Source organism: Chelonia mydas, chromosome 6, assembly GCF_015237465.2.
Source record: "Chelonia mydas isolate rCheMyd1 chromosome 6, rCheMyd1.pri.v2, whole genome shotgun sequence".
NCBI lineage: Eukaryota > Metazoa > Chordata > Testudines > Cheloniidae > Chelonia > Chelonia mydas.
The window spans coordinates 53,352,379-53,374,608 of record NC_051246.2 but is presented as its reverse complement, the minus strand read 5'-3'; the positions used below and the strand labels follow the sequence as shown (position 1 = coordinate 53,374,608).

Below are 22,230 nucleotides of genomic sequence, written 5' to 3'. Positions count from 1 at the left end.
AATTCTGTGATCAGCCTGCCAAAGGCAATCGCTTCAGATACCAACCTGGTACTTGGGCTGATCTTGGCTGTGAATCTATTTTTGGTGATGTGACTTGTCCAGATGGATTTGCTCTTCTGCCACCGTGTTTGTTAGTTATAAAACCTAGACAACAAAAGCATCCATTATGACCAACAAGCCTAGAGGATACTTAACAGGAAGCTATATTCTACAGACTTGCCCTTTCACAATTAAAAGGATGATATGACTACAAAGTTCACCTTGAGTCCAGAAACAAAGAGTTTACACTGCAAAATCTCAGACTAAAGTAGCATAGAAAAACATTGCACAGCTCACAGCTCATCAAAATACGTTCATAATCAGTATAACTAGGGCTGGCCTCATTATCTTGAATAATATGATTCATTTTTCTCAACAATAGCATGTTGTTGTTTTTGGGCGGTTTTCATTTTTCATCATGCTACTGTTTCATGGGTTAAAATGTGAAGCTGGTCAGGAAATTTCCACGGAAAAAATGCTGTTTCATTGACATAAAAATGTTTTGCAGAAATGTATTGATTTTGATGAAATTTCTGACAGTAAGGTTTCTGAGGTCCAGGAAGGACTGTCTGGTCAATTCGAGAGAGAGACAGTGACAGAGACAGAGAGAAATTGAAATCCTGACCTTTTTGATCCAAAAATGGAGGTTTCAACACAAATCTGTTCCATGAAAACTTTCTAAAGGTTTTGTTTTCATTCCAATACGCAACAAAAAAACATCTGAAAACCTCAAATGTTCATGAAACAGAACTGTCATTTACTGGCCAGCTCTAAATCTGATAGCTGCTATCATGAAGAGATCTCAAACATCAGAATGTTGTTTCTAATGAAAGGATTGTCCTCTGCCACGTGCAGATAGATCCCTTTGTCTTTTTATCACCATCATGCAGCTACAACTATTTTCTGGCCTTATATTGGATGGGACTCTGCCCTTAAACAACGAGTGGATATGCTGTTGGGCAAGGTGTTAGGTACTCTCTCCAATCAAGCCAAGCACGCGATCCTCTCAGCATTCTCAAAGCCTTCTGTCTGGGGAGCAAAAGAAGAACTGGATGTACTAGGACCCAAGTGATTCCATGATTTCATGAATCAAGTGGAGTCAGCCACACAGCAATTTACTGACCAGAGTAAGTTTATAATCCATGCTACATGTGGATTTTACATTGGTATGGGTTAGCCAAATCAGTCTGTAAGGTCACAAACATTGCTATATTGACATCAACTGATCACACTATTGAGATAAGTCCAGTGGGTTAAGCTTGGAGCAGGTATCTCTTTCGTGCTGAACCACGACATCACCGTGTCGGTTGGTGTTGGTTTTATGAAATGGTCCTTCTAGACGCTAGGCACTCTGTTTAGGTATCGATATGGTTACAGTTCTCAGAATTTTCATGTTCCAGAAGTGAAGCCCTCTGGAAGACAAGTTGTCTTGACATTGAGTTGTGAAGTTGGATTAGGTCTGCAATTCAACCATATACCCCCACTCTGACCTATTTCTCATAAAATAACATTTGCTGGGCCATGCACCGATCAACTTAATTCTTGAGTATGGTAACATCTTGGCCATCTCTATCCCCACGTTGGTGCCAATTTCCAGTCAAGCCACCCCGCCACATACACCTATAAACCCTTTGAATGCCTCATAGATTCTCCCTTGTCCTGTTTAAACTTTCCCTCACCTTCAAGGCACTTCACGACTCCTCTCTGGCCAGAATCTCTGACCTCATTTCCTAATAATAGCTGGCAAACACAGTGCTAAGAAGCACATTTTTTTCTTGCTGTTAACAGGCTCTTCCTGAAACATCCAGATGTTTTTACTTATGTCTGATGGGCTACTTCATGCTATCTCATGGGAAATTCATAGCTCAGCACCAAGAACTGAGCACTGAATTTAGCAACTGGGAGAGCTGACCTGGTCTCCAAGAAAACAGACAAAGATGGTTAGACTATTATGGTGGATTGTGTACCCACAGACTTCAAGAGACATAGTTACCTGATCAGGGGCCCTAGCATGATACTCCAACCCCTTTGAACTGAACAGCTAACTTTTGTTTAGCAATAAAGCCCAGATAGTAACTAAAGATTTTAGCTGTCTAGAACTATATTATCAACACCACAGAAATATTCACAATATCTAAGATTCAACTACGCAACTTAACATCACAGGCCCAGATTATCCGCTCCATAGGAGACACTTGCAGTAAGTAGACAGACAGGGGCTCTAGGGACCTCTGTGAGGTTCACCTTATGACTTCTTAACCACATTCTTTCTTTGTGAAGAATCAAATATATAGTTGGATTTCTTCAGTGCATGGTTTCACTATCCCACTGTGGCTTTTGGGCAAAAGATCAGTCATATGTATGATGTCAGACCACAGCTGAACATGACTATAGAGGGAAAGCAAGTCAAAACATGAGGCATAGCAGACTGAGCAAAGAATTTCTTCAGAATGAGCCTTTAAATATGTTCTATTAACACGTGAAGTGAACTTTCTTTGTCATCCCATTCATGCTTCGCAGGGCCCATTTATGAAAAAAAGACCTTCCTTCCCTCCCTCAATGTGTGCACACATTTTCCACTGTGGTAGAGTTGTGACCTAGCATTCGCTCTGCTTTGCTATGATGCCACAGCACTAAAAGAAACAGACACACAGCATGCCATGCCGGAAAAATGTTGGAAAAATTTGGGTGTCATGAACTCTGTTGCTCCGTTAACATCACGTCTTTGATTCTGCTAAGAATCTAAGCAGATGATCCTAGAAAGTCACCATAGCACCAGCTCTGTCAGATTTTACATATTCAGAAAAGGAAAGGAACCAAACCCTTCCACACAGTGTCGAATGTACACACAGTAAATTAGGGAGACGGCCTAATAAAATGGGGGACTGGAAGTCAGGAGACATGAGTTCTCCTTTACAAGTTACACATTTAAATATTACGAATAGAAAAATAAAATAGCAGTTTTCAAAATATATTTATTAAATTTATAATACTTGAGGCATCTAGACTCTACAAAATTTGGCCTCTAAAGGCAGTTTTTTGATCTGGTTTATTTTGCTGAGTTTGTATCATGTTGTTCATTAAGATCTGAGAAGACTGAGGGCTGGGTTCTGATCTCACTTAAACCAATGTAAATAACACTGCCTCCACCAAAGCCAATGGAATTATGCCAGTGTAAAACTGGTGTGAGACGAGAGTAACATCCAGAACCTTTAATATAACCCAGCTAGAGTCCAGAAACTATAGAAACCAAATCAGTGTGTCTCCACCATAGAACCAACTCATTTTTCATATTCAAAGCTCCTTTCAAAATCAAATTAAAGAGTTCATTTGATGAAAATTCTAACTCTTTTAAACTATTAATGTTTCATGACTCTCTTCTAAAATACTTCGATGACAGATGTGGTATTAATACAAGTTCATATTCTTGGTTGTGTGCAACAAATGGCTGTACATTGTTGGACAGAGTCTCTGCTGGCACGTCTGTATTGACTTCTATGGAGTTATACCAGCAGGTAATTTGATGCAGCATGAATAAGAAGGTGTACCATTTAGGAAAACCTTAGCCTCTGGGTTGATAATTTAAATGAAAAGTACATTTGGGCATAAGGAAAGCCTCTTAATTTTCAAAAATAATTACTTGCATGTTGCAACATGGAACAACAAAATTCACACTGTGATCAATGCATGTTATTTCTTTATGCAAACTAGCTCTATCAGAAACAAGCTTTTAAAACTGAAGCAGCTGAGAAATGAAAAGCCTGTTGCTTCCTAGCACCCACAGATGTCAATAATCACTGATGGGTTACTTAACAGCAAAAATTACTGGGGAGGGGGGAAGCCATACTGGAAATTATCTTCCATGGTACATGTCCATAATATCAGGAGGGTGGGGTGAGGGCTGGCTGGACTAAGTGTTACTTTGCTAGCATTCAAAATAACTGCCGTTGGATGACAGAGAATAAAATAAATAAAATGATCAGGAAGATGGAACAAAATGTTCTGTGGTTTGAGTCTTTAATATAGAAAATACTATCTCCACAGCTTGACAATGGAACACTAGCAATTGCAATCAGATGTTTTGTTATTCATTTATTTCTCTGATGTTCTAGAGAGGTTCCCCAGAGTTGGTGAAAAGAAGAAATGCTACTCATCTTCTCTGAGAAGAAAGATTGCTGGAAACACTAGCGTTAAATCATCCCACTCCACATAGTTCTACAATTAAAACACTTTCTCTTTCATGCACATTAGTAGGAGGCTATTTTCTAGCTTTCAAAACTCCAGTTAAAAGAAAAAACTTTTGGATCATAACATTTCCCCCAATACTTTACAAATTTATCTTTATATCCAGAGACATTAAAAAAGGGGTGAAGGATAAGATACAATTATTGTAATTCATTGTTCTTACTGGTGGCTGTAGAAGCTGGTCCTCTGCCATCTCCACTTTCAATGTCAGAAAAAACTCCAGGTATCAAATTATCAATGGGATTGTTTGTGGGATATTTGTCTTCATTATCCCCTCCAGGTTGAATGCTTGGTGCCAGTGGATCTTTAGTTGAGTCTTCATGTTTGATACCATCATTGGAGACCACTGCTGTTATAATGATGCTTGAATCAATTTTAAACTTAATATTTGTAGAACCACCACCATTATTTTCCTCTACAACAGGACTTGATCTTTGACATTTTTATTGTATTTAGAGCATAAGAAGAGCATAAGAAGAGAAGGTATTCTGCTTTCTTTCACATTGTCACTGGTTTCTCAACTTTTTAACTGACACCCCCTTGCTGTTCCTCAGGGTTATGATTTAATTTAGAAGAGTCTCAGTGACAATGGACACAGAAGCAAGACCACCAAAAAAATACAACCCAAAAAAACCAAACCCAAGAGCAAGAAGCAGCCAGGAGTGATCAGGAGTGATTACAGATGCTGAGCATTGGAACTATGTCCAATAAATATGGCAATTATTTTTTCTTTAGAAATTTCACTAATTTTTTTTATGTTCTTGTCCTTAAGTGATACTGCTTAGAACAGGCTTCAGTGACATAAAAGGCGCATGCAACATAAGAAGGTCTGATGGAATGGCATGGAGCATTTATGATATTGCAATTATTTTGTAAAATCCTGTCCCTGATCCTCTAGACAGTGCTCTTCTATAAAGAGGTTACTGGTGAGCCACAGGAGCAAGCCAACAGAAAATCTCACCAAAAACACCATCACCGCACCAGATTTATATCCCACAATTACAAGCGCACCAGAATATAAACTCAGAGATGATAATCTAAAGGTTAACAGGAATGCAAGATCAAAAATGAGAGCGCTTGGCATAACCAAGCTGTACAACTTGGAAAATGATAGAGTGCTAAAAAGAATGATTATTAGAACACCTAGCATTATCTAAGGAGACAAGAATAGCCCTCATGTAAGCTCATTATGTACCAGTCCAACAACACAAAGAGGAAACTCTTAACACAAAAAGAAACAAGTCAAGAATAAACTAAAACAAAAAATAATTTCACAGTATTACAGAAATTTTTGATTAGCTGATTTCCTGTAATCAGGTACAACAACATGCCACAACTTATTAAGAGTTATCAATAGACTTTTAGCATATAATAACAATTAAAACTATCTCATCCAAAAAAGAAGTAACAAGACTATAATTTATTATTCTTACTGGTACCTGTATGAGAAGATTCATTTTTATGTTCAGTTTCACTTAGAGGAATGATTCCAGGTAGCACATCATCCCTAGAGGTAGCTGTGAGATACTTGTCTTCATTGCCCCAGCCAGGATGAACACTGTGCAACAATGGATCTTGGGTTGAGCCTTCATGTGTGGCACCATCACTGGAGACCACAGCTGTTGTAATGATGGTGAAGCAATTGGGAACTTAATATTTGCAAAAGCACTAGCCACGTTAGTCTCATCTTCAGTGTTTGCCTCTATGCCTGGCCTTGCTCTAAAATTTCTGCTGTATTTAGAGTATCAGAGGAGAGAAGCACAGAATGCTTTTGATCCACATTTCTCACCTTTTCAACCAATACTGTTGGATTACTGTGGCTTAACAGAACCCTAATGATAATGGACATGGAAGCCTGAGCAGGGAAAGCAAAAGTATCTACTTATCTCTGGAACTCAGGTCTGATCTCAGCCAATGGGAGAAGCAGTCAGATAAGCTCACAAATACAGCAGCACCTCACCAAATTTATCTCCGTAAATCAGAATGTCATTAAAGCACAACGAGACGGAAAATATTTAGGCTGCTGGTAGTATAGGATTAAAAAAATGGGATTTTGGAATTACCAGGCTCTATATTCAACATATGTCTAGCAACCTGACCTGCCAAGACATTTAGGGATTTCCCCGGTTTAGGTGAATCCCTGGTCGTCACAGAATAAGGAGAAAGCAAAATATACGATCAAATTCAATTCAAGTCTCAGATTCACAAATACATTTTTGAATCTTATTTTCACTATTCAATATGGTCTAGTCAGCACACAGAAAAAGCTAGAGGAAAGTTCAATATACAGACCCAGAAAAAAACAGAGAGAAGAACATTTAAAAAATAAAAATTGTTGTTCACCTGATTCCATGCAATAAGGTCAAAAAGATATACCAATGCACCTCTTTGCTGAGAATTTAGATTTCCAACAAGGTATGAGAGTGAATAAATCGTATGCAGAAGAAATAATGTCTCATTACACACAAGGTGGTAAAATGAATATAATTCATTATTCTTACTGGTACCTGTATAAGACTCATTTTCATTTTCAGGTATGACATAATCCCTGGAGGTATTTATGGGATATTTGTCCTCACTGCCCAATCCTGGCTGATTATCTGGAGGCAGTGATTCAGTTTTATATTTCTATTAAGTTTGTAGGAGAAGGAAAGCAGAGACCCTCTATTTTGCTCCACACTATCATTGGTTTTCTCAACTTTTAACCAACACCATCTTGCTGTTTGGGCACTATGATGTGGCTGAACTTATCCATGCTGATAACATAGATAGATGTCATGGCAAGAAAAGATATAGCAGCTGCAAGTTGCCTTTGTAATCCAAGTCTTAGCTCAGTTACTGAGTTTGAGGACTGACCATTAATATGACAGTGACCAATAATTTTCTCATTTGGGATTTCACATTTACCTATAAGTTATGTGTGAATCTTATTTTTCATTATTCAGCAAGCTTTAATCAGCATAGTCGGAAAAAACCCCAATCCATCACCTCAGAAAAATGCAAACAAGAAATCACAACCTAGGAAATTTTAGACAGCTGATTCCATGCTAATGATTATCACAGTACCACTCTAAACCAAATTTTATCAATAGACTTTCAATAGAGTATCATAATGAAATTACACAGATGTAGAAGTAGTGTTATTCCTTCCAAATAGGGAGTAAATGGACTATAGGGTGGGATTTTGAAAAGAATTCAGCATTGGTCAAACTCTTCTCTTGTCAAAATAAATAGTAAAACTCCTACTTATTTCAATGAGAGCAGATTTAGGTCAATGCAGAGTGCTTTTGAAATTCTCATGCATAATTAATTATTCTTTTTGGTACCTGTATGAGAAGATTCCTTTTCCTGATCATTTTCACTTGGAGGAATAATTCCATGCAGCACATCATCCCTAGTGACATTCGTGGGATACTTGTCTGCATTGCCCCAACCAGGATGAACAGTACGCAGTAGTGGATCTTGGGTTGAGTCTTCATGTTTGGTCCCGCCATTGGAGACCACAGCTATTATGATGATGGTGAAGCAATTGTGAAATTAATACACACAGAACCACTCTTTATATTATTCTCCTCTTCAGTTCTTCTCTGTAAAACAGGTCTCGTCCTTTTATATATCTACTACACTTAGTAGTATAGAAGGAGTATAAAGGTTTTGCTCCTCTTTATTATCTCAGTTCAGAAAACTGTCCCACTGACATCAACAGGACTTAAATTCACACTTAAATGCTCTGCTGACTCAAGATACATCAATAGTTTTCTAAACCTTTTTACCAGCACCATGCTAATTTTCAAGACTGTGTCTTGGCTGACCATAAACACAGTGGAAATGGGCACAGAAGCAAGAACAACAAAGAAGAAGTAGCTCCAAGAATTTGGTCCCATAATTCAGGTTTGATCAGACACTCAGAATGAGGACTATGTCTCATAAACAACAACTATTAATTTTCTCTTTCAAGATTTCACTGTTTTATTTAGTTACACTCCCTCCAGACAAGTAGAGTCTGACCACGGGTGGGAGAAAACCTGCTTCTGTAACATAAAGGGCACATAACAACATGTAAGAAAATGATGGAACGAAATGGCCAATATTTAATTTGATATTCCTGCTGTATTTAGGTGGTGTTGCAGCAAACATGTCATCATGTGCTTATCTGACTTCAGTGAGAGACTACTCACATATTCAAAGTTAAGAATTTTCTTAAGTGTTTGCTGAATGGGGCTTTAGAGCATAAGAACAGAAAAGCAGAGAGGACTTTCTATTTTCGATAACATTATCGCCATCCCTGGCCATGCTCCTGTTCAGGGGCAATGTTTTCAACAGAAATCCTCTGACAACAGAGGTAAAAGCAACAACGAGAAGAGAAGAAATAGCAGCATCAGCTTGCCTTTGTAACTCAGGTTTGAGCTCAGTTACATGGCATGAAGACTGAATCACAAATATGGCAGGGAAGAATAATTTTTCTTTTTGGGGGATTTCAGTGCTTTATATATATTACAGTGCTTGTCTCCAGACAGGCAGATTCTGACAATTGAGACAAGCCATTTCATTTCAATTTTCTCAAATAAATACATCCGATGAAGTGAGCTGTAGCTCACTTCAGCTCATGCTCAAATAAATGTGTTAGTCTCTAAGGTGCCACAAGTACTCCTTTTCTTTTTGTGAATAGATACTAACACGACTGCTACTCTGAAACCTGTCAAATATATGAGTTATTTTAAGTATTATCTGAATTGTTTGAACTAATCCTATTCTGATTACAGTTTGTCTCGTTGATAAGCTCAGGGTTTAACTGATCACCATATTTGGGGTCAGGAAGAAATTTCCCCCCAGATCAGTTTGGCAGAGACTCTGAGGGTTTTTCACCTTCCTCTGCAGCATGGGGCACGGGTCACTTTTGGTTTAAACTAGAGTAAACAGTGTATTCTCTATAACTTTAAGTCTTTAAATCATGATTTGAGGACTTCAATAATTTAGCCAGAGGTTATGGGTCTATTACAGGATTGGGTGAGTGAGGTTCTGTGGCTTGAGATATCCAGGAGGTCAGACAAGATGATCATGATGGTCTTTTCTGGCCTTAAAGTCTATGAATCTATGAAATGTTTGTGAATATCAAACCACATGACACAAAAAATAGTCAATAATCAATGGCTATAAGTCACATGGTGTTCTTTCTGTTTCCAGGGTGGATCACAGAAACTTTCAAATGGTGGGTCAAATGAATAGCAAATAATAAATGTCCAGTGGGAATTTTCAGGTGAATAATTATTTTTGCTAACATTTGTTAATCCTGGTTTATACTATTCAGCAAGCACAGAGGAGCCAAAGAAAATACCAACACCTTTAAAAACCCAAAAGAAAACACAACAAAATAATAAACTAAATAATCAAAATAAGCCAAAAAACTGGAAGTTTTGACCTGATGATTCCATGCAACCAGGTCATATTGACATGCTAAACTGAGCTTTATCAATAGATTTTAAACTAGGTATTATAGTGCTTATAGGGCCAATCTCCGGAGGGACTGGGGGCTCTAAGTGCTACAACAATACAAGTAACAAGCTTTAAGTTTGCTGGAGATTGTCCCAATGAAAGTTGGCAACAGCAGAAAAGGTCAGAGTTGCAGCAGCGGCAGAACAAGTAACAACAACAACTTGTACCTCTCTCACTCATCTTTGATAGATGCCAATTAATATGCAGAGTCTGTGGCTTCTGGATTCATATAAGTGGAAATTATCATGTTTTTTAGATAGTATCTCATAGACTCTAAGGCCAGAAGGAACCATCATGATGACCTCCTGAACATCATAGCCAACAGGACCTCACCCACCCATACCTGTAATAGGCCCATAAACTCTGGTTGAGTTACTGAAGTCCTCAAATCTTGGTTTAAAGACTTCAAGTTACAGAGAATCCACCATTTACTCTACTTCTCTGAATAATTATAGATTTGGCTCCAGTTGCCTTTGTTTGTGAGAATGGTATAGGATACTATGGTTGGATATTTGGAGTACTTGTGTATATACATTTGAAGTTGAAAAATATATTTGTATTGGTATTCTGTGCTGTATTAAAATGTCAGCTGACACAGTAAATGAATTGTCTTGTTCACTATTCAAGGTGCTGTTGTTTAGACATAGGAGATGCAGTCAGAAATGTCTTGAAGCACCGCCACCACACCAGATTTACCCTTCAAAATTAAAAGCCTTTCAGAAAACACATTGGCAAACATGATGTATGTAAGATTAGGATGATTTAGAACACAGTCTAAGAATATTGCCTTCGATATCGGTGCATTCCATGAGTGAAACGCTCATGGTTAAATAAGGGCCCATATCCAGAGGATGAAAAAATTATAGACAACCCTTTGCAATAAGCAATGACCATCAGCACAAAGCGACAGCAAGAGCAAAGTACCAACTAAACCCAAGAAAGTGTGGATTTTATTTATTTATTTAGAGAAGGTGGCATTTATTCTTTCAATTCTTAAACAAGCTCCACATTGCAAGCAATACAATGCTCATAGAGAAGGCCGTTTTACACTTACACAAACTGCACTGACTAATGCTCTAGTTTACCCTGATATTATGGGATTGATGCAGGAATTACTGAGCTAAATTCTATGTCCTGTGTTATGCCAAAGGAAGGAGAAGATGCTCATAACAGTCTTTTCTGGCCTTAAAATCTAAGAATAAAACAGGTTTAAAGTATTTACAAAATAAACCTTGACACACTAATCCTCACGGAAAAGTTTATTGTTCTAGTAGTTGTCCAACCTGATGCCACCCACATAATACCTCACTTCCAGAAAAAAGCAACTTTACTATCTCTCAACCAAAAAGGAAGCTATCAGGATGTTAGACGCATCTCATGTACATCTAAATGGATGGTGCAGCATGCGCAGTCTCTCTGTATGCCAGATTGTATGAGTTACAATTAATCCCCAAACTTCCAGTTGGGAAGCTGGGGGAAGAGAGAGAAGGAGATGGCTCTCCACAAGCCCCATAAAAAAGTACTGCTTATCTGGTATCATCTGTCCCTAAAACAGACAATAAATAGAAACAGAAAGTTGGTTCTGGATCCAGACTTTGTGGATTTGGGTGTCTCTCTTTAATGGAAAGAAATGGAACAATGTATCTGAAATATTCCAAACTCTGCAGTTCAGACCCAGCTGTACTTTAAACCTAATTATAACTCAGACCTATTTAATCACCATGCAGCGACACCTGAACAATGCTTCCTGTTCACTTAGGAGTATCCACACCTAATAAACTTATTGGCCTTTAGCCTCTGAGTTCAGAAAGCACAAATAATGTTCAATGCCAAAGAAAAACTCTCAAGTTCTCACTTAATTACTGATACCTGTAGTTGAATGTTCACTTCCACGTGAAGGAATAACTCCAGGTAATACATCATCTCTAGTAGCATTTGTGGAATACTTGACTTTATCGCTCCATCCAGAATGAGCCCCATTCAGCAGTGGATCTTGGGTCAGGTCTTCATTTTTGGCACCTTCATTGGAGACCACAACTGCTATAAAAATGGTTGAATCAATTCTGAACTTAATATCTGCAGAACCACTTACACCATTACCGTTACTTTCAGTTCTTGTCTCCTTAATGCACCTTTTAGGAGTAAAGCCCTATTTATTGCTCTGCCACATCACCGCCATCTCAATCATCCATTTCCAGGACCCTGATAAGGATCAGTAAAAGTGGATGTTGCCAACAACTTTTTGATTTTTTGTTGTATCGGTTTCACTATAGTACAGGTGCTCATATTTGTGCTACGCAGAGAGGTTTTTTTGCTGAGGCATTGTGGGAAAAGAGGGAAGATTTGAAAATCTACATCATAGTTTTCTTCATAGTTGATGATATAGACAAATAAACCAATCATTGAGGCAATATAGAAAGTGTCCTACACCTTATTAAACATACCACAGAGAAAATCAGCCAGAAAAGTCCATGAGTACCACCACCATATCAAAAGTATAAACCACCAACCATTTCACCAGAAAACACCATTGGAAGGGCAAGTTAAATGTGATTGCAGAGTAAAGGGAGAAGGCACTTTACAAAGCCATTTTGTAAATCATTTCCACTGAAAAATAAAAGTCCGCTGCACCGGATGCAGTTAGGTACCCACGCAGCAGCAGAAAGAAATAAGCAGGAAAATCACACCAGAGAAATTCAGACAACAAAAGATCCCACCGAGCATAACCTTGAGTCAAGAAAGCAGCACACAAACAAATCACACAGTAAAGTGTGTATTTTGGTTATTTTAGATTTTTTTTCTCCCTTCACTCTCTAAGCCGGCACAATGTTGTCAGCAATCAAGACACCATACAGGAGGCATTTTCCAAACACACAACCTTCACTAAAAAAAATAACTGTAATAATACAGTAAAAATATATCACACAACTTCATATTTAAAGTATTATCAAATGCACACTGTTTCACTTGATGCCATCCATATGATGCCGACCTTCTCACTGCCTAGAACAACCTATCAGATGACAGACATTTCATGTATAATTAGCCAAAGAAACTGTTTCTCAGGAAGAGGAACATGTGAATAGATGCAGAAAGTGCCTCCTTTTTGCTGATCTTTGAGATTCATTTGGTTATTGCTTCCACGCTAATAGTAGTGGTGATAGAATAAGGGACTAGGTATATGCTCACAACATAGGACCTTGTGGTTACTTTTCTATTCAGAGTGCAGCTAGGATTTTGATACTGAATGATCTTGAGAATTAGCTTTTTCAAATTCATCTATCAAATTTTTGAAAAAGTGTACAAAAGCTACAACGCAAATAGGTTCAGTTCTATCTAAGAACACAGAACGCAGAGATTTTTCAGACTCTCAGGTAGTAACATTTCCCTCTACTCTCCTTTCTGAACACCTGTAAGAATGCTCCGATTCTGAAGTTACTGTTACTGAAAGACATATGCCAAGGGTTGGCATAGCACCATCAGTAACACCAAATAGGCCAATTCAAAATACAATTCTAGAGGCCGAAACTCTGCAAATGAAATCTGAGTACTTCCCTCACCCAAATTTAGTAATAAACTTTATTTAACAGCTTGTAATATAATGACTTGGATGTGAAAGTAACAGTATCTCTGCTACTACTGGACGAGAGTCATAAGTCTTTATTCTGTTGATAGTCCTTAGTCTGGCAAAAGTCTCTTTCATAAACAAGTCCACTTTGCAATAATGGACATTAGGGACTAGACCCTCAACTGGTTTAAACTTGCATAACTCCATCATGGTCAATGAAGCTATGCCAATTAGCACCAGCTGACAATCTGTGCCCAGAGTTTGGCCTACAAGGAGATAAAATTATTATAGTTCATTTTTCTGACTGATACCTGTAGGAGTATATGTGTTGCGTCCTATTTCATTATTCACCGTCACACTTGAAGAAGAATGATCTCTTTCCATTGAAGGGAAAACTTCAGGCTTCACACTATCCACAGTAGTGTTTGTAGCATATTTGTCCTCATCTTTGGCCCCTCCAAGATAAACATTATGCAAGAAAGGATCTTGGGTTGCATCTTCATTTTTGGCACCTTCATTGGAGACCACAACTGCTATAAAAATGGTTGAATCAATTTTGAATTTATATCTGCAGAACCACTTACACCGTTATCTTTACTTTCAGTTCTTGTCTCTTTAATGTACCTCATAGAATAAAGCCCTATTTATTGTTCTACCATATCACCATCATCTCAATCATCCATTTACTGGACCCTGATAAGGATCCATAAAAGTGGATATGGCCAACAACTTTCTGATTTTTTGTTGTACCGGTTTCACTGTTGTACAGGTGCTCATATTTGTGCTACACACAGAGATTACTTTCCTGAGGCATTGTGGGAAAAGAGGGAAGACTTGAAAATCTACATCATAGTTTTATTTGTAGTTGACGATACAGACAAATAAACCAATCATTGAGACAATACAGAATGTGTCCTACACGTTATTAAACATGCCATTCTTGAACTACAGAGAAAAGTAGCCAGAAAAGTCCATGAGTACCACCACCATATCAACTTCATCCTCCAAAAGTATAAACCACCAACCATTTCACCAGAAAACACGATTGCAAGGGCAAGTTAAATGTGATTGCAGAGTAAAGGCAGAAGGCACTTTACAAAGCCATTTTGTAAATCATTTCCACTGAAAAATAAAAGTCCGCTGCACCGGATGCAGTTAGGTACCCACACAGCAGCAGAAAGAAATAAGCAGGAAAATCACACCAGAGAAATTCAGACAACAAAAGATCCCACCGAGCATAACCTTGAGTCAAGAAAGCAGCACACAAACAAATCACACAGTAAAGTGTTTATTTTTGGTTATTTTAGATTTTTTTCCTCCCTTCACTCTCTAAGCCGGCACAATGTTGTCAGCAATCAAGACACCATACAGGAGGCATTTTCCAAACACACAACCTTCACTAATTAAAATTAACTGTAATAATAAAGTAAAAATATTTCATACAACTCCATATTTAAACTACTTTCAAATGCACACTGTTTCACTTGATGCCATCCATATGATGCTGACCTTTTCACAACCTAGAACAAGCTATCAGATGACAGACATTTCATGTATAATTAGCCAAAGAAACTGTTTCTAAGGAACAGGAACATGTGGATAGATGCAGGAAGTGCCTCCTTTTTGCTGATCTTTGAGATTCATTTGGTTATTGCTTCCAAGCTAATAATAGTGGTGATAGAATAAAGGACTAGGTATACGCTCACAACATAGGACCTGGCGGATACTTTTCTGTTCAGAGTGCAGCTGGGATTTTGATACTGAATGATCTTGAGAATTAGCTTTTTCAAATTCATCTATCAAATTTTTGAAAAAGTGTACAAAAGCTACAACCCAAATAGGTTCAGTTCTATCTAAGAACACAGAACGCAGAGATTTTTCAGACTCTCAGGTAGTAACATTTCCCTCTACTCTCCTTTCTGAACACCTGTAAGAAAGCTCCGATTCTGAAGTTACTGTTACTGAAAGACATATGCCAAGGGTTGGCATAGCACCATCAGTAACACCAAATAGGCCAATTCAAAATACGATTCCAGAGGCCGAAACGCTGCAAATGAAATCTGAGTACTTCCCTCACCCAAATTTAGTAATAAACTTTAATTAACATCTTGTAGTATAATGACTTGGATGTGAAAGTAACAGTATCTTTGCTACTACTGGACGAAAGTCATAAGTCTTTATTCTGCTGATAGTCAGTCCTTAGTCTGGCAAAAGTCTCTTTCACAAAAAAGTGCACTTTGCAATTATGGACATTAGGGACTAGACCCTCAACTGGTTTAAACCTGCATGACTCCATCATAGTCAATGAAGCTATGCTAATTAGCACAGGCTGAGAATCTGGTCCAAGAGTTTGGCATACAAGGAGATAAAATGATTACAGTTCATTATTCTGACTGATACCTGTAGGAGTATATGTGTTGTGTTCTATTTCATTATTCACCGTCACACTTGAAGAAGAATGATCTCTTTCCATTGCAGGGAAAAGTTCAGGCTTCACACTATCCTCAGTAGTGTTTGTGGCATATTTGTCCTCATCTTTGTCCCCTCCAAGATAAACATTATGCAAGAAAGGATCTTGGGTTGCATCTTCATTTTTGGCACCTTCATTGGAGACCACAACTGCTATAAAAATGGTTGAATCAATTTTGAATTTAATATCTGCAGAACCACTTACACCGTTATCTTTACTTTCAGTTCTTGTCTCTTTAATGCACCTTATAGGAGTAAAGCCCTGTTTATTGTTCTACCATATCACCGTCATCTCAATCATCCATTTCCAGATGGATAAGGATCCGTAAAAGTGGATGTGGCCAACAACTTTCTGATTTTTCGTTGTACCGGTTTCACTATCGTACAGGTGCTCATATCTGTGCTACGCAGAGAGGTTATTTTGCTGAGGCATTGTGGGAAAAGAGGGAAGATTTGAAAATCTACATCATAGTTTTATTCGTAGTTGATGATACAGACAAATAAACCAATCATTGAGGCAATATAGAAAGCATCCTATACCTTATTAAACATACCACAGAGAAAAGCAGCCAGAAAAGTTTCATGAGTACCACCACCATATCAAAAGTATAAACCACCAACCATTTCACCAGAAAACACGATTACAAGGGCAAGTTAAATGTGATTGCAGAGTAAAGGCAGAAGGCACTTTACAAAGCCATTTTGTAAATCATTTCCTCTGAAAAATAAAAGTCTGCTGCACCGGATGTAGTTAAGTACCCACGCAGCAGCAGAAAGAAATAAGCAGGAAAATCACACGAGAGAAATTCAGACAGCAAAAGATCCCACTAAGCATAACCTTGAGTCAAGAAAGCAGCACACAAACTAATCACACAGTAAAGTGTGTATTTTGGTTATTTTAGATTTTTTTTCTCCCTTCACTCTCTAAGCCAGCACAATGTGCCTTCCTTTTGATGATCTTTGAGATTCATTTGGTTATTGCTTCCAAACTAATAGCAGTGGTGATAGAATAAGGGAGTAGGTATATGCTCACAACATAGGACCTGGTGGTTACTTTTCTATTCAGATTGCAGCTGGGATTTTGACACTGAATTATCTTGATAATTAGCTTTTTAAAATTCATCAATCAAATTTTTGAAAAAATGTACAAAAGCCACAACCCAAATAGGTTCAGTCATATCTAAGAACACAGAACGTGGAGTTTTTCCAGACTCTCAGGTAGTAATATTTCCCTCTACTCTCCTTTCTGAACACCTGTAAGAATGCTCAGATTCTGAAGTTACTCTTACTGAAAGACATATGCCAAGGGTTGGCATAGCACCATCAGTAACACCAAATAGACCAATTCAAATATGATTCTAGAGGCCGAAACTCTGCAAATGAAATCTGAGTACTTCCCTCACTCAAATTTAGGAATAAACTTTAAATACCATCTTATAGTATAATGACTTGGATGTGAAAGTAACAGTATCACTGCTACTACTGGAACAAGTCTTACTTTATTCTGTTGATAGTCAGTCATTACTCTGGCAAAAGTCTCTTTCACAAAAAAGTCCACTTTGCAATAATGGACATTCAGGACTAGACCAGAGGTGGGCAAACTACAGCCCGTGGGCCACATCCAGACCGCGGAATCCTCCTGCCCAGCCCCTGAGCTCCTGGCCCAGGAGGCTCGCTCCTGGCCTCTCTCCCGCTGCCCCCCTGCCCCCACAACCTCCGCGCACTGATCCGCCAGTGCAATTTTATGGGCGGCCGGGCAGCGCAGTTGCAGAGCCGTGGTCTGACCCGGTGCTCTGGGCGGCGTGGCTGTAGCACCGCCAGCCACTGGTGCTCCAGATAAAGCAGTAAGGGGGCAGGGAGCATAGGGGATGGATAGAGGGCAGAGGAGTTGGAGGGGGGGTTGGTCAGGGGGCGGGGGTGTGAATAGGGGTTGGGGCGGTCAGAGGGCAGGGAACAGGGGGGTTGGATGGGGGAGGGGTCCCGTGGGGGCAGGCAGTCAGGAAGGAGAGGGGGGGTTGGATGGGGTGGTGGTGGGCAATCAGGGGCAGAGGTTCCGGGGGTGGTCAGGGGACAGGGAGTAGGGGTGGTTGGATGGGGTAGTAGTCCCGGGGGGCCATAAGCGGAAAGGGGGTGTTGGATGGGGCAGGAGTCCCGGGGGAAATGTCAGGGGGCAAGAAACAGGGGAGGTCGGATAGCAGGCGGGAGCTGGGCCACACCTGGAAATCTGGGGAGACATCGCCTCCCCTAGTCGGCCGTCCATACAATTTTGGAAACCCAATGGGGCCCTCAGGCCAAAAAGTTTTCCCGCCTATAGACTAGACCCTCAACTGGTATAAACTTGCATAACTCCATCATGGTCAATGAAGCTATGCCAGTTAGCACAGGCTGAGAAACTGGGCCCAGAGTTTGGCCTACAAGGAGATAAAATGATTACAGTTCATTATTCTTACTGATACCTGTAGAAGTATATGTGTTGTGTCCTATTTCATTATTCACTGTCACACTTGAAGAAGAATGATCTCTTTCCATTGCAGGGAAAAGTTCAGGCTTCACACTATCCACAGTAGTGTTTGTGGCATATTTGTCCTCATCTTTGTCCCCTCCAAGATAAACATTATGCAAGAAAGGATCTTGGGTTGCATCTTCATTTTTGGAACCTTCATTGGAGACCACAACTGCTGTAAAAATGGTTGAATCAATTTTGAATTTAACATCTGCAGAACCACTTACACCGTTATCTTTACTTTCAGTTCTTGTCTCTTTAATGTACCTCATAGGAGTAAAGCCCTATTTATTGTTCTACCATATCACCATCATTTCAATCATCCATTTTCTGGACCCTGATAAGGATCCGTAAAATGTGTCCAACAACTTTCTGATTTTTCGTTGTACCGGTTTCACTATCGTACAGGTGCTCATATCTGTGCTACGCAGAGAGGTTTTTTTGCTGAGGCATTGTGGGAAAAGAGGGAAGATTTGAAAATCTACATCATAGTTTTCTTCATAGTTGATGATATAGACAAATAAACCAATCATTGAGGCAATATAGAAAGTGTCCTACACCTTATTAAACATACCACAGAGAAAATCAGCCAGAAAAGTCCATGAGTACCACCACCATATCAAAAGTATAAACCACCAACCATTTCACCAGAGAACACCATTGGAAGGGCAAGTTAAATGTGATTGCAGAGTAAAGGGAGAAGGCACTTTACAAAGCCATTTTGTAAATCATTTCCACTGAAAAACAAAAGTCCGCTGCACCGGATGCAGTTAGGTACCCACGCAGCAGCAGAAAGAAATAAGCAGGAAAATCACACCAGAGAAATTCAGACAACAAAAGATCCCACCGAGCATAACCTTGAGTCAAGAAAGCAGCACACAAACTAATCACACAGTAAAGTGTGTATTTTGGTTATTTTAGATTTTTTTTCTCCCTTCACTCTCTAAGCCGGCACAATGTTGTCAGCAATCAAGACACCATACAGGAGGCATTTTCCAAACACACAACCTTCACTAAAAAAAATAACTGTAATAATACAGTAAAAATATATCACACAACTTCATATTTAAAGTATTATCAAATGCACACTGTTTCACTTGATGCCATCCATATGATGCCGACCTTCTCACAGCCTAGAACAACCTATCAGATGACAGACATTTCATGTATAATTAGCCAAAGAAACTGTTTCTCAGGAAGAGGAACATGTGAATAGATGCAGAAAGTGCCTCCTTTTTGCTGATCTTTGAGATTCATTTGGTTATTGCTTCCACGCTAATAGCAGTGGTGATAGAATAAAGGACTAGGTATATGCTCACAACATAGGACCTTGTGGTTACTTTTCTATTCAGAGTGCAGCTAGGATTTTGATACTGAATGATCTTGAGAATTAGCTTTTTCAAATTCATCTATCAAATTTTTGAAAAAGTGTACAAAAGCTACAACGCAAATAGGTTCAGTTCTATCTAAGAACACAGAACGCAGAGATTTTTCAGACTCTCAGGTAGTAACATTTCCCTCTACTCTCCTTTCTGAACACCTGTAAGAATGCTCCGATTCTGAAGTTACTGTTACTGAAAGACATATGCCAAGGGTTGGCATAGCACCATCAGTAACACCAAATAGGCCAATTCAAAATACAATTCTAGAGGCCGAAACTCTGCAAATGAAATCTGAGTACTTCCCTCACCCAAATTTAGTAATAAACTTTATTTAACAGCTTGTAATATAATGACTTGGATGTGAAAGTAACAGTATCTCTGCTACTACTGGACGAGAGTCATAAGTCTTTATTCTGTTGATAGTCCTTAGTCTGGCAAAAGTCTCTTTCATAAACAAGTCCACTTTGCAATAATGGACATTAGGGACTAGACCCTCAACTGGTTTAAACTTGCATAACTCCATCATGGTCAATGAAGCTATGCCAATTAGCACCAGCTGACAATCTGTGCCCAGAGTTTGGCCTACAAGGAGATAAAATGATTACAGTTCATTATTCTTACTGATACCTGTAGGAGTATATGTGTTGAGTCCTATTTCATTATTCACCATCTCACTTGAAGAAGAATGATCTCTTTCCTTTGCAGGGAAAAGTTCAGGCTTCACACTATCCACAGTAGTGTTTGTGGGATACTTGTCCTCATCTTTGTCCCCTCCATGGTAAACATTATGCAACAAAGGCTCTTGGGTTGATTCTATACGCTTGGGATCACCATGGGAATCCACATCTGTTTAGGGTATGTTTGAAATAGATTGTGAACTTAAAATTTGCTGAGCTGCCACTCACATTATTCTCAACTCCTGTCCCAGTTATTTCTGCAAGAAGCTGGGTAGTTATATATGTGTAATGTGCAATGGAAAGGAGAAAAGAGTAAAAGGTGCCCTCTGGTTTAATCCTAACCAACAAGATCTTCTTTTGTTCAGGAAGTATGATTTGGCTGAGAAGAATATCAATGGTAATAGACAGCCCATATTTGTTTGGATAATTGCAAATATTTTGTTTTCTGAGTCACCAACCACATTTTCTCACCATTTGTTTATATTGATCTTATAACAGACATTTGATAATGGAAATGTACGAGGATTTTTTTCAACAGGGTAGCTGATATTTTACATGCGGAAATCCACTTAGGGCATTACAGAAGTGCTCAAGAGGCATGATTTTAAAGTATCCCAGTGATATGGGGAAAGATAGATAGATTAGATTAGATGAGGTTAGATGAGATGCTAACCCAAATGGGTATAATGCACATGATATAGAGGTGCTCATGTCCATTCGAAGTAGACAGTAGGAAAATACCCGGCACTCCGGTAAGCATTGGGAATGTTGGTTGACTGCCCCATAACATTAGTGTAGTTCTTGTACTTCCATGAATTCCATCAGAAAGCTGAGTTTTGTATGAAATTATTTAAATTCTTTACCCCTGCTGGTAGTGTTGGGACCCTGCTTCTTTTGATCTGTATTGGACCATAAAGAGTTAAATGAAGAATTCCAGGTATATGATGTGGAGGTTTCCAGGACTGCAGCATGTCAGGAATCCACAGGTGCTAGGACAATGGATGTCTCAAAGGGGATATGTATATTTGCTGAGCCACCACCCACACTCGATCAGCCATTTGCTTTTCTTTCCTATGCATCAGTAATATATTATTAATATACATAGTGTAGAAGAAGAGCATTAAAGATGGATGCATAGTTTTTACTGTAGTATCACTAGTTTTCTCATCCATCCATTTGCATCACACCACTGTTCAGGAACTGTTTTCTTTCTATGAAGTTTCCCAGTGATATTGGGAAAAACAATAGCAACAGAAGAATAAACTACAGCCGAAACAGTGACAAAACTAATGAAGTTGTTGTAACAACTTGCCCCTCTAACTCAAGATTGAAGGATAATGCTGCAACAAATAACATGAAGGATTTGAATTTGAATAATGCATCCTTGCCAAGTGCTAATACTGAGCTCAGAGATTAGTGTGAAATGTTCTGTTGTTGAGCCAGAGAGCTATGCCGTCAACAAAAAGTCTGTAAGTAACATGCCACCACCAACTTTAGCCAAAAGAGTTAAAATCTACCAATAGTTCAATACCAAAATTAGGAGGAATCTGAGCACAAGATAAGGACAGAGACCTCTGGTATTAATGCAGTTTATAAATGGTCAATGCAAGGTGATCAGAGACTAAATACAGCTCTTAGTTGCAATGGGACACAATTTTTCAACCATCACTGAAATCACAGAAGGCAGAAGGCGTAGTAAGATATAATAAATAGTCAGCACAGAGAGAGATGAAGCAAAAAATAAATAAATAAATAACACCAGAAACTCCCAAAACTCAGGCCAATGAAGAGAACAAAAATCCCAAAGCAAACTGAGTTTTTCATTAGGCATTCTTTATTGAATTCCTAATGAAA

At 38.8% G+C, this 22,230-nt stretch overlaps 1 protein-coding gene across 17 annotated transcripts in view; it reads right to left on the bottom strand.

The window, feature by feature from the left end:
* CD44 (CD44 molecule (Indian blood group)) overlaps positions 1-22,230 on the bottom strand; it is a 100,909-nt gene that overhangs the window by 13,314 nt on the left and 65,365 nt on the right. For 4 of the 17 annotated variants that reach the window (XM_037900049.2, XM_037900050.2, XM_043549497.1 and 1 more), the window contains 9 exons: positions 20,327-20,545; positions 18,271-18,492; positions 15,746-15,967; positions 13,657-13,878; positions 11,647-11,817; positions 7,611-7,790; positions 5,724-5,903; positions 4,448-4,633; positions 46-144 (listed from right to left, as the gene is read on the bottom strand). In XM_037900049.2, coding sequence (XP_037755977.1) covers positions 46-144; positions 4,448-4,633; positions 5,724-5,903; positions 7,611-7,790; positions 11,647-11,817; positions 13,657-13,878; positions 15,746-15,967; positions 18,271-18,492; positions 20,327-20,545 — 1,701 coding nt within the window. The remainder of the gene's footprint in view (positions 1-45; positions 145-4,447; positions 4,634-5,723; positions 5,904-7,610; positions 7,791-11,646; positions 11,818-13,656; positions 13,879-15,745; positions 15,968-18,270; positions 18,493-20,326; positions 20,546-22,230) is intronic. The other 13 variants (XM_043549501.1, XM_043549504.1, XM_043549491.1 and 10 more) reach the window with 12 other exon arrangements.